General features: G+C 35.0%; 1 protein-coding gene across 5 annotated transcripts in view; it reads right to left on the bottom strand.

Moving 5' to 3' along the window:
* Positions 1-4145: 4145 nt before the first annotated feature.
* Positions 4146-13314, bottom strand: part of LOC133180783 (protein still life, isoform SIF type 1-like) — a 59739-nt gene continuing 50570 nt past the window's right edge. For 2 of the 5 annotated variants that reach the window (XM_061315244.1, XM_061315246.1), the window contains 7 exons: positions 12921-12935; positions 10916-11024; positions 10562-10738; positions 10020-10144; positions 9283-9459; positions 8854-9038; positions 6376-8466 (listed from right to left, as the gene is read on the bottom strand). In XM_061315244.1, coding sequence (XP_061171228.1) covers positions 7773-8466; positions 8854-9038; positions 9283-9459; positions 10020-10144; positions 10562-10738; positions 10916-11024; positions 12921-12935 — 1482 coding nt within the window. In that variant the 3' untranslated portion in view covers positions 6376-7772. Of the gene's footprint in view, positions 6338-6375; positions 8467-8853; positions 9039-9282; positions 9460-10019; positions 10145-10561; positions 10739-10915; positions 11025-12920; positions 12936-13314 lie in introns of those variants that run through there. The other 3 variants (XM_061315248.1, XM_061315247.1, XM_061315245.1) reach the window with 3 other exon arrangements.

Genomic DNA, 13314 nt, shown 5'->3' with positions numbered 1-13314 from the left:
GGGTTTGATTTTATTGCAGTAGTTTATGTATTCACCATGTAATGGGTAAATATATTCAACTTTGACTGGATTTTACTGGCTTTGGAATATATAGTGCTTCTTTTCACTGTCAAAAGCTCCAAGTTTTATTCTACTTAGAAATATTATTAAATAAAGTTTACTAATATAAACAATCAAATAAAAGGCCTGGAAATTTTCTCTTCAGAAGCAATATAATTAATTTCTGTTTCCAGAATTGATCTAATGACCCCAATCTAATTAAAATTAGATCCTTTACGCTCCCGTAATGCGACATAACAAAATACGGGAGCATAAAGGATCTAATTTTAATTAGATTGAATGACTCGGACATATTTTTAGCCTGAAATGAATTATGTAAACATTTCAAATGTTCTGTAGTAATATGGTCATGCCTGGTGTTAAAATACATTTTCATGTACATTTAAGTCCAGTGTAATTTGAAGTGGGTGGTCACTCATCTAAGTGCTATTCATGTGTGCTGCACCTCGACCTGCCTGAAATAGAGGAAGACTCTACTGCATCAGAAGAAAATCTTACTTGTAGCATCCCCATGTACCGTCCGCTACACTAGTAATGCATTGTAATATGCAATTGTCCTATTGTTCAGTGTTTCTGTTAACACAAATCTCTGTGTAATTAATACTTAAAAAAATACTTTTTACCCCCTAAAACATCACCTAAAGGGTCTCATCATAACACAGAAAAAAAAGTACACAATGAAATTTCAAAATATACAGTTTGCTGTTGCTTTTTATCTTGTTGCCCGGATGGAGTCTGCAGTTTTATAACATTTTCACCTTCAGGTCCAACAAATATGTTGCCCTCATATCCAGTCAATAACTGTATAATAATGCCTTACAACATATGCCATATTTGTCCGGAGGGTCCATTGTTTGAATTCTTGGCATCCAGATTAACATGGCTGTACTGTCTACTGTATTATATGTTGGGCCTTGAGAAACAAGGGCCAGGCTGCTTGAAATAGGGAAAATTGGTGACATTTTTGTACGAAAGTAAAATTTCTGCAAATGCAATACATAGCAAAACGGAAGGCATTAATTCATCTTGAGTATATTATATTTTACACCTGAATATGAGCAATTATCAATGAAAACAATGCTTTGGTGCAATATTCATATGTTCATCAATAGTTTGATATTTAAACTGTTACATAATTCATGGTCACATGATCTTTTCTCTTTAGTATTCATAAGTCAATGATCTAGGTAAATTATCTACTAGTTTTTATAAATACTGCAAATAAAAAAACCCTCTTAATTTCCAGTCTGTAAACATATTTTAATTTTCATGTTTGGGCTCTATGTTTTAATGATACAAGTATAAGGCTTTAAGAATCATCAATCCTGGCTTGTCTATCCTTTAAATCTGTTTCTGGAAGATGCCTTGTGACAAGTGTAACAGGAAAGGAGAAAATGTATGTACGGCCCAAACCATTACATTCCTCCCTCCTTAAATTGTCTTGACTTGCTCGAAAATACAACCCAAGTTCTTATTAGCCCCTGGCAGGACTTTCGCCTGCAAGTCCAGGGGTGGTCAACGGCACCAAATCTGTAACAGGAAAGGAGAAAATGTACGGGACCCCTGCATCACTAGTCAGGTACTCTACTGACTGAGCTACCCAGGCCAATATCTACGGCCCAAACCATTACACAAGATTAAGTCAGCAAGGTCTTATTTTGGAATTTTAGTGCCAACCAGGTAAACCATATCATGTACAGGATTAACAGAGGCAGTATTGTGCTCTACTGTCTGCAGATAAAGTTCTGTAACGTGCAACGCGGCCGAGCTGGTGTGTGGTGATATGTCTGTATCACCGAGGCATTACACTCAGGTTCGTTAACCTGTTAACTCGGGTTTTTGTTGACCAAATACAATGTCTTTACAAACTTTGATACAATTAAAACAAATAAACAGGGTTTCCTCTTGATTGGATGACCACTAACTGTGGTCAACGGGTATCTCCCGCAAGCAAATTTCTCTGGTCCTGCCACTCCACAGGTACTGCTGCTTCCTGGCACTTCCCCCACTTCTGTGGTATGCCACCTCTCTCCTTGCTAACCTACTGCCTGATACAGGTCTTGCGTGTTAGCTGATGATATAACCTTTACTGCGTATCCCCCGAAACTGTGTGCCTTATTCAGGTCTTATCACAATGTTTAAGAGGTTAAACAGCCAAGGTTTAACAATCAGAGAGTATCATCAGCACTGTAATACAGCGTGTATTAATTCAGTACAGTCTCTCAGTACCTCGGCAGTTTTGACCTATTTATATGATCGTAGAATTAATAACTTTTAGTGTTTAAGAAATTAAACAAAAACGTACATCCAACGTTTTATATGAAACTAAACGACAAAACCCATTTTCCGTTTCAGTTCTGATGACATGGTAATTTAACACACGTAACAGATCAATTAATAGATTAATTTTTTCATTATGTAGAATATAAATGATAAAAAAGATGTATTTATTAACATTTGATGACTTTTTGATGACTCTTTCACTGTTTACCTCACCAGGTGAGTGATGTGGCCCATGGGCTTCTTGTTAAGATGCATATTTAGCAGTGTTAAGACAGACAAGCTGTTTAGCTGATCACTTGAGCTGAAATCTCTAGTGAGATTTTCTGATTACATTTTAACTGAGGTTCATCTGTAAACTTTTCAAAATTTTGACTTTTTCTCAAGATCAAACCATTGGGCCTATTTCATAATTGAACCAAACTTGCCACAAAGTACGATTTAGATTTGATTAAAAAGGGGTATGCTCTCTTTCAAGGGGAGATAATAAGAATTAATGAAAATTAAAAGGATCGATCTTTCAAAAATCTCAAGAACCACTGGGCTGGAAAAGATGAAATTTAATATGTAAAAGCTTCATTACATAATGTAGAGTGTTACAAGTTTTGTTCAATCATGACCCACAGGCAATAGGGTGAGGCCACAAGCAGCAGCAATCAGAATCTTTCACTAGAATATATAGAAAGAATCTTCTCAAGAATAGCAAAGGGTATGATAAGTTATATTAAATTGGGAGGCATCTTCAGGCATTGATGATTTAAGTTTGTTCAAATCATGACCCCTGGATGAAGGGTCGGGCAACAATGGGGGAGCAAAATTTTACATACTAGGAATGCTTATTATTAAGAATAAAATATTCATTATAAAATCGGCAAGGGTAAGATTAGTCATATTGATATGAAATCATTCTCAGGTAGTGTACATTCTATTTGTTCAAATCATAACCTTCAGGGATATTGTGGGTCCATTCCTCAGGTAGTGTAGATTCAATTTGTTCAAATTATGACCCCTGAGGATAGGGTGGGGCCACAATTGAGATCACAATTTTACATACTAGGAATACATAGGAGAAAAATCTGCTGATGAAGAACAGCAGGTTCATTAAGTGACTCAGGTGAGCATTGTAGCCTGTTAGTCTCTGTTTGATGTCTGTTATGAACAAAATGAAAATTTCTTCAGCTGTGCTGTACAGGTACTGTACTGAACGACCACTCTAGCTTCTGTGCTGTACAGGTACTCTACTGACTGATAAATTCAGCCTCTGTGCTGTACAGGTGCTCTACTGACTGACCAGTTTAGCCTCTGTGCTGTACAGGTGCTCTACTGACTGATCAGTCTAGCCTCTGTGCTGTACAGGTGCTCTACTGACTGATCAATTTAGCCTCTGTGCTGTACAGGCGCTCTACTGACTGACCAGTATAGCTTCTGTGCTGTACAGGCGCTCTACTGACTGAACAGTATAGCTTCTGTGCTGTACAGTACTCTACTGACTGATCAGTTTATCTTCTGTGCTCTACTGACTGATCAGTTTAGCCTCTGTGCCTACCACATTCCCCTCTTTAAATGTATTTGTCCTCCCAGGATATCAATCATTTTGAATGATATTTTTTCCAAAAAGAAAAGAATTAGTTAAATTTTCATGACCATTTAGACTGTTTTGTACATTTTTTTTTATTAAGTTCGAGTAGGAGTAAATCAACATACAGTATTTTACTTTCTAGTGATATGCATTCATCGTCATGTACTGATCGAAGATTCAATATTATAAATATAAATCAAAATTCCAATTCAATACAGAAAAAAGTTGTAAGACTTGTGTTGTTTTTGTTGTTTTATTCCTTAGTGACACTAATTATAACAATGTGATTGACAATAAATTATCAGATACATAATTCTAAAAATAGTAACAGCAACAATCACAATCATGTGATATCTATAAATAGTAACATGATTATCAAAGAACATAAGTGAACAAGATTACATCAAGTGATAAATATATAGGTCATGTGATCAGTAATAAACGTTGTTTGGGATGTGATCAGACTTGTATTTATTTATATAAGTTAATGTCGACATAAATAGTCCTCGGCATTCTAGCTTCTTGTTCCTAACTTCTGTGTAAGAAATCTGCCTCCCCAAGTTGAGATTCCACATTTTCATCGTGTTTTGAATAATGACCCAATCTGCAGGTTAAATTACAGTTTTCTCAACAAAAAGTGACAAATCACATATAAAATATAAAATAGAATTCTCCAAAATACTAGCTCAAAATTATACAAAAATTTATCAGTAGTTTTCCACAATAAAAATTACTAAAGTAAAAATTTAGAACAAAGAAAATCAATTCATACAAAAGTATTTCATGATTGTAATTGGGGAACTATATTCTTAGAATAAGTGTTTTGTCTGATATACCTGGTATTGTGTACTCAGACTATTAGAAACATGCTTGAATTTTTATGAACTTCCACTGGTGGATTCTACATATTAAGATGGTATATAAGTTCACAATTGTCTATATGTACACATACAATAGTGTATACACATAGGAATATTAAACTACAATATTACATTAGTTCACAATTAGATCATGCTATTGCACATTCCCTGGTCACAAACACAAACTGGTGTTACAATCTTAGAAATGTCTGGACATGAATCCGTAGGAAATTTTAAAAAAAAAATGAATTTTACCAAAATTTTTCCATCATGAAATATGAATCATGTAAAAATTCAAGAGCAAAGATTCTGAAGCGAAAATATAATTCACAGATGAGATACAACTGTTCTTATAAACAATAGTAATTTCTTTTGCAGGATTCTACAACACATCCAGACTGATTAAAACTGGCCACAACTCTTCACCCCATAGAATTTTAAAACTGCATCTCTAGTTGCTTTGGAAATTAACTGTAAAGCATATGATATGTTTAAGTAGCACTATCTCTTGAGCAGTGAATAATTTGCAAGTTTGTCTTGACCTAAAATACCGGTATTGACTTTGATGTTCACACACCCTAGTTGACTCAATTAATATGGCATCTATCTGAAGAATGTTTTACTAAGATAAAGTTATGAAGTTGTCCACTAACAGACTGACTGCAAATAATACACCCCCTTCTATCTAAAGGACATTAAACAAACTTAGTTTCCACTGGCAGGTCTCTAGTAACCCTCACATCAACAACAGCATCTTACGGCCAATTTTGTCTGAGATAGGAAGTACTTAGTTTTGTTTTTATGCTATAGGTTACTTATTTTTGTTTTTATACTAAATTTGAATATTACCGATAAACAAGGGATGCTTACTCCTCCTAGGCACCTGATCCCAACCCTAAAATTTCTAGGGGTCTGTGTTTCAATTTTATGCCCTACTCAAAAATATGCATATTATTTTAAAGATTTTTGAGAATGTTCACTGTTCATTATCTCCACCTTTTACATATACACATACTAAGAGACAAACTTCAGAAAAAGTTGGGTAAATTTCACATTCAGAAAACACAAAATTTTTGGTGCAATAACAATTCTCGAGAAATATATGGTAGCATTCAAAAATTAAAATCTTTCCCCATTTTCATTTTTCAATCAAAAGCGTAAAGCTTCCAAAAAAAAATTGTGTAGATAAATTTCTAAATGGTGAAGTCAACAGAAGACATGCAGATAAAAATGATCTAAATGATATGGAAGTTAAATTCATTCAATGGTAGACATGCCTCTTCATGCTCCCTCACCATATTAAAAATCCACACAGAAAAACAGCAGTTCAATCTTGTACATCATAAATATTAAGTAACATAACTCTCTCTCTCTTATCTGAGTAGAGGATATATGATAATAACAGATCAAGCCTTCCTGTAAATTCTAAGTCTAAAACAAAAATACGTAACAAGCTGTGTTAGGGGGGACTAATCAGTCTGAAGCAAAATAAACAATCAGGGTTTTCTACTATAGAGTACTAAATTTACCTTCTTTGACAGGAGACTTACACAAGAGACTGTAATGACAAAACATCAGCTATATTTAGTAAGTCAAAAGCAGATAAACAAGGTAAAAAAAGAAACTGTGAAAATTAAAAAAGTAAATAAAATGTACCATAATAATTTTAGTCAGTTACAGCATTTAGATACAAGAATATAAAAATGTTTAAAAAAAGTAAACTGATTCGATGTCCTATGATTTACTCAGTATTTACTGTTTATTTTCTGATGAAGTGAAAACTGGCAAATTAATGAAGCTGTCAGTGGCTGATATGTCAGACAAGTCAGACTTGTCTCTACTTTTACTATGATATGGCATGCACACGTAAATCACATTTGGCACAAAACTGACTTATTTGGCCAGCAACTTTACAAAAATACTAGAGCCTGTAATAGACCCCTCCCCATTCTCACCAACCTGGAAGGTCAAAAAGGGAATATACTTGAAATAATTTTTAGGAAAAAATGAAAAAAAAATCTACAAATTTACTTTGCCCTGATTTTGTTAAGATATAATGGCTAAAATGTTACCCCTTCTCTGGTCATAACAGATCTTCCTTTTTTTTAAATTTTATCATGTATTACTGTATACACGTATCTCAAAGGTTATGACGAAAACAATAATTTTTGTGTGAAGTATGTCTTCCTAATATTGCCCATTACAAAGTTAATTTTTTTTTAGATTTTACACATCTGAAACCTGATTCAATGACTTTGTCTGAATGACCTACTTAAGGGTCAGGACATGACCTCTGGCGATTTATTAAGCTTCATTCTAAGCATGATCTTCTAATTTTATTCCATTACAAAGCTTATTACATATCTAAATCTAGTGACCTTGACCTATGACCTAGGTAAGGTCACACCCTCTGGTCACATGTAATCACTGTGTTAAGAAAACACCAGTTACAAGTTACTGTAATGTAGAATATTTCTACATACTGGAAAAAAAAGACTATTTTTTTTACAATATTGAACCACAAAAAAGTGGATGTAAAGGGTGATCCAATTAAGTATGCCACCCAAATTTCATTTGTGAGGAGTTTAAAAAGTTCATATTTACAAGTAATAAAAAGCTATAACAAAACAATCACCATAAGGACGAGATTGTGAAGGGGATGGATAATAAAGTCTAAAAAGGAGTTTTTAAATCATAAAACTTATTGCACTTTGTTTTGATCTTGCACTCAATGAAGATGATAAATTCTGTTGATAAATTTAAAAAAAAAAACTTGTGATCAGTGAGACTATACCAACAAGATAATTATATAGATATATTTATCATTAAATTAAAAAAAAGTCATCGTCTTGTGCAGTCCATCACACAACAGCAGTTCAAATGAATATTTTTAAAAATAGAAACAATTACAAATATGGCAAACTCATGAATATGCAACATGTTATGCAAATCTACCAAACTCATGAATATGTATCATGATATGCTCAATAATTTCAGCACTCTGTGTCTTTCAGTGGAACTGAGGGTAGGGAAATGGGAGCATCTTTTATGCTTCTATGTTGCACAATATTTAATCTATCACTGTTTACATTAGACATAAGACTAGAATTCACGACAGAACTAGAGGGGTTGGCTTTCACATAAACTAAATTAGACTCATTTCTTGGTTTCCAGATAGGAGAGTTTGTTTCCTGGGGGAAATTGGAGGAGAAGCTTCCCGGGTTTGCGCTGGCCTGTGTGAGTTTTGCTGAATTACGACTAGACACACTTAGACTGGAGGTAGAGGAACTAACACTCTGTCTGTCAGTAGGTAGAGGGGTGGAGCCATCAACTGTTAAGTGGGTGGGTCTACTTACAGGCCCCGCCTCTTCCAGATTGTTTTCATCCGTCAGATCTCCAAGAGTTTTACTCCTAGTTCTAAATGTTGGTTCTGATTGGTCGAGATAAACTGTCACTTTTTCCTCGAATTCCAGAGAGTGGCGGTCAGGTTCGCTGCTCTGGCTGGGTTTACCTCCCCTTTTTTTGCTGAGAGTCCGAATGTTGGAGTTGAGGGACTCTAATCGTTTCCCTCCGTACGGAACATAAGAATTCCGGGTCTGGTTTCCGTTAGGGAGTGCCATCTTTCGAACACTCTCACGTATTGTTTGGCGGATTACCTTCATAAAATCAGACTTGGCTTCTGCAGAACTGAAAGATGACATTTAAATATTGATCAACATTAAACAGCATTTGTATAGGAACTTTCTTCAAAATCCAGAGATACATGTAGTTTATTACTAACTGCTATGAATGAAACATTTTTATTGACTAATTACATGTTTAGGGCTTGTACTTTCAGAACTGTGTAATTTGAGAATAGTTGACCATTTCATTATTTTGCTACTTTCGTTAAAATTAAATACTGGAATTTTCAGTGTAAGTACCTCATATTTTTACTACAATTATTTAAAAACAAGGTTTGCCAAAATTTATGTGACGTCAGTATCAATCAAGATTTGTACTGCGCTAACAATTTCTTTGCCATTTAAGCATAAATGAATTAACTGAATTTTACAGAAATCGTATGCCCTTTACCTGTTACAGAATTCGTACACCCTCTCTGGTCGACCTTCCTTGTCGGAGCGACTGTGAATCAAGTCCCACCAGTAATGACCGTCCATGTCCCCAACCTTCCCAGACTGCACCTGAACTTCCTGTACAGGAATTACTGTTCTGAACCTCTCCTGGCACTCGTATATTTCTGTCACACCTCTCTTATCCTGAGGGAAAAATATGTTCAAACTGCATCTTCGTTAATAAATAACACTTTCAATATAAAACTCCCCCTCCCCCTTTTAAGAATCACTTATTAATAAATAAAATATAAAGAATGAGTAAAACTTTAATTGGAGAAAGTCTGATTATAAGCTCAAAACAAGTCAAATTCGCCATCGAGACTAATTAAACCCTTGCAAAGAATAAGGTAAACTTGAACTGACTGGTTACAGGTAGGTTTTTTCCTACCTTTGTTTTGACTTTCTTTTTGATTTTCTCCCGGCAGACAAACACAACACCAGATTTGAACACAAACACAATGTTTTCCAGATCAAGGCCTTTCTTGATTTTACCCAAACTGTCACAGAGGTTACACCATTCTACTGTCCCGTACATCTGTAATTCCCCCACACTCAAATCTACAGCCTAAAAATAGAAATATCTAAATATAGAACAGAGGTTACACCATTCCACCGTCCCCCCAAAACCGTGTCACTCCTACAGGCTAAATATAGACATAATCTAAATATAGAACAGAAGATACACCATTCCACCATCTTGTACAACTCACACTCAAATCTACAGCCTAAAAATAGAGACATCTAAATACAGAACAGAGGATACACCATTCCAATGTCCCATTATCTCTCAAATCTACTGCCTTAAAATAACTGAAATATAACATCTAAATATAGAAATATAGATTGAAACATTTATCTAAAAATAAATTAGAACTGAAGCCTATTTACAGTTTTACAATGTTATATGACTGAATAGATGAATTAATGAGAGTTATTACATTAAACAGAATTAGATTAAGATAGTTATTACATTAAACAGAATCGTATTAGAATAACAGAAATGATAGCTATTAGATTAGCAGGTACAGCAATATTAACCAGGACCATGATGGAATAGTTATCAGATCTGCCAGTATAAGTAAGATCCATTTTATAATACTGTGATATTAAACTCTCAGTTGATACCTTTTTGTGTGGGTAAGTGTCTCGGAAAACTTTACAGAGTTCATCAAACACTGTCCCGTACTCCTCAAAGATCTTCTGCATCTCGTTGATGTGTTCTGCCACCGCCTCCATTCCTTTGTTGGCCTCTTAGAAAAGATTTATAGAGGCACAATTAAAGATAATGTTACTGATGTTTCCAAGTCTCAAATACAAAGCATACTAGGCTAATACCAGGAATGATTTTACAATAAAGGACAAGACTCCTTATAATAGTGGTTGTCTTATTGTAAATACAAGATACTTGTAACTTTATGACACATAATGAATGATTGTGATACCAATCAGATGGTGACTCAGTTTGGAGTTGAGGGTCCATGAGGAGATATTAGTTAACTGGTTTTTGCTGCTGTAGCAGCAGACATTATAGTTATTACCTGTCTATTATCTGTCTATTACCTGTCTATCATCTATCTATTATCTGTCTATGACCTGTCTATTATCTGTCTATTACCTGTCTATTATCTGTCTATCACCTGTCTTTTATCTGTCTTTTTTCTAGTTACCTGATAGGTGGTGATGTTCGTCGGTGTCCGGGTCCGTGAGGTTACACAGCTGTTGTAGCAGTAGGGGATATTTAAGGATTCTCTGGATCGGTTTGATGAGGTACGACTCTAGGGTGGCCGAGTGCTGCTGTTCAGGATTCCGGGCGTGAAGAAACGCCTTCAGTGCATCATTAGCCACTGTAGTAAAATGATGTCAAATGTAATTACAAATTCATAATTTGTAATTGTGGTCATTATTGACCATTTTTAATCACATCCATTTAAGATAGAAACAAGAGTGATTTCTTAGTTCATGTACTTTTAAAGGAGAATTACCAAGATAAATACGCTTTACTGAGAACTTTTAAGTTTTACCTGGATTAAGGATTTTCTGAGTCCGACTATGGCTGGCACAGAATGAACTGTACACCTTGAAGTGGTTGGCATAATATAAAAATGAACCTCCCAGGGAAAACAGTACTCTCTGTAAAGTAATAAACACAGGTTACATCTCTTTACAAGGACCTTACCGTTCACGGTAGCTCAGTCGGTAGAGCGCTCGCTCCGTGATCGGGAGGTCGTGAGTTCGAATCTCGGCCGCGACTGACCTAAGTTGATAAAAAATGGGTAGCAACTGTTCCTTCGCCATGTGCTCGGCACTTTGAAGTGAAAGTTGCGGGTCCTTCGGATGAGACCTTAAAAACCGAGGCCCCGTGTCACAGCAGGCGTTGGCACGATAAAGATCCCTCACTGCTCAATGGCCCTGAGTGCTGAGTAAAGGTCAAAATTTGAAGCCCTTCACCGGTATATGGTGACGTCTCTATATGAGTGAAAAATTCTCGAATGGGACGTAAAACAACATTCAATCAATCAATCAATTTACAAGGACCCAATGTAATGCGATATACTGGATATTGTAATAATTCTGTTTATCCTATAGACTTCTAGTATATAGAGGAACAGTTTCTATAGACCCAATGTGTTCTCTCCTCAGACATGTGAATATAAACTTAATTTAACAATTGTAACAAATACAGTGATATACACCAAGTATAAAAGTCACCAAACTAGGGCTGAAAATATTTGTCTTTTGGAAACTAGTTTGAAATTAACAAATTAAAAGAACTCAAATTTTCTAAATGATAAAAAAACATTGAGGTAGCAATTCACAAAGTCAAATATCAGCAAAAATTATATTTTTTTGCAAAAGCTTCAAAAGTCAATGAAGCCTTGCTGGTTTCACACTTGTAGGCATCATCGATCATTCTTGTATCAAATGAATGGCCTCAAATTAAAAATAAAAGAGTTGTGATGTCTTAATAAGAAACTTCCTTCATTAAAATTGAAAAATCAGATTTCTATCATGAAGTTTGATTTAAAGAGCAGAAAATAGCTAACATTGTCAAGGAATATGAATCTTTGAGGCTGAGATAGAAAAATACAAAGCACTGGATATTCCTGGCATGGATACATAACCACAAACAAGATATATATATATAAAGCTATAATGAAATGCTGTGTACAGACTCACACTATACTGACATCTTAAAGGAAAAGAGGGCTGAAAATGACAACATTTAAACTACAGAATATTTCTGCATATAATGAAATACTACACTGTACACATCCTATGTTTTTCAATCATATCACAAGATGCAGACACATAATTTATTCTTCAAATTAAACTGTTGCCCGTGCAGTGGTAGAGCGTCTGCTCTAGAGTCGTGGAGTAAGGAGTTGATCCTTACGTCGTGGGTTCAAATCCCACTGTGGGACATGGAGACCGGTCCTTCGGATGAGACCGTATAAACCGAGGTCCCGTGTCACAGTAGGTACTGGCACGAAAAAGATCCCTCACTGCTCAATGGCCCTGAGTGCCGAGCATAGGTAAAATTTGCAGCTCTCCACCAGCAAGTGGTGGCAAGTGGTCTCCATATGAGTGAAAAATTCTCGAGAGCAACGTTAAGCAAGAAATAAACAAACAAATTAAACTAAAACAGATGGGGTCCCTTAATATTAAGGTCAATCTCTCAAAAAATCCTGGTTTTCCTATTGTAGTTCAAAAGGCTATGCAAAATTTTGCTTCCCAGTTGAAAAGTCAAAATGTAGATTTGAAATTTCTTTGAAATCTTATGATATGTCAGGTGTATCAAAGGGCAATGAACTGATAACAAGAATGCTCTCTAAATAAATATATATGCTTAATTTTTCATGCAACAGTAATTTGAAATGAAAAAATGTTATCCATTCAGAAACTGCAGAACTTAAAAAGAAATATATACCTGATCATCTGATATTTGACACTTAAGCTAGACATACATGTAAAATATATATTTATACAATATTCATCAAGCACATTGCTGCATTATAGGACACATACCCTCAGTTCCAGGTCCTAAAAAGTTGGGGGAAAATTTAAATCAATTCTTAGACACTGGCTTACTCAAACCTTTAGTGAAAGCGATTTCTGGATATGTTCATTATCTGAATGTTTAAGGAGGTCCTTCAGACTGCAGGAGTTACAGTTCCTGAATTATAACTTCATATTACCTTAAATAATATGAGGCTACATGAGCTCCATATACGAAACTCAGCTATTGTGTTTTAACTTTAACTTAAGAAATTTTAAACATAATAGAAACCTTATCTAAAATAAAAATCAGAACAAACACATGAATGTGTCATTTTAGCTTAGATCCACTTTTATACAATTTTAAATTGAATCAAATTGAATGAATTAACAAATTCTGGGGACAGATAATACCTAACAGGTT

The sequence above is a fragment of the Saccostrea echinata genome, unplaced genomic scaffold (genome assembly GCF_033153115.1).
Source record: "Saccostrea echinata isolate AGI-Se365-2 ecotype Australia unplaced genomic scaffold, CSIRO_AGI_Sech_v1 ptg000007l, whole genome shotgun sequence".
NCBI classification, from domain to species: domain Eukaryota; kingdom Metazoa; phylum Mollusca; class Bivalvia; order Ostreida; family Ostreidae; genus Saccostrea; species Saccostrea echinata.
The sequence above is the reverse complement of the archived record's forward strand: the minus strand, read 5'-3'. Positions and strand labels throughout refer to the sequence as shown.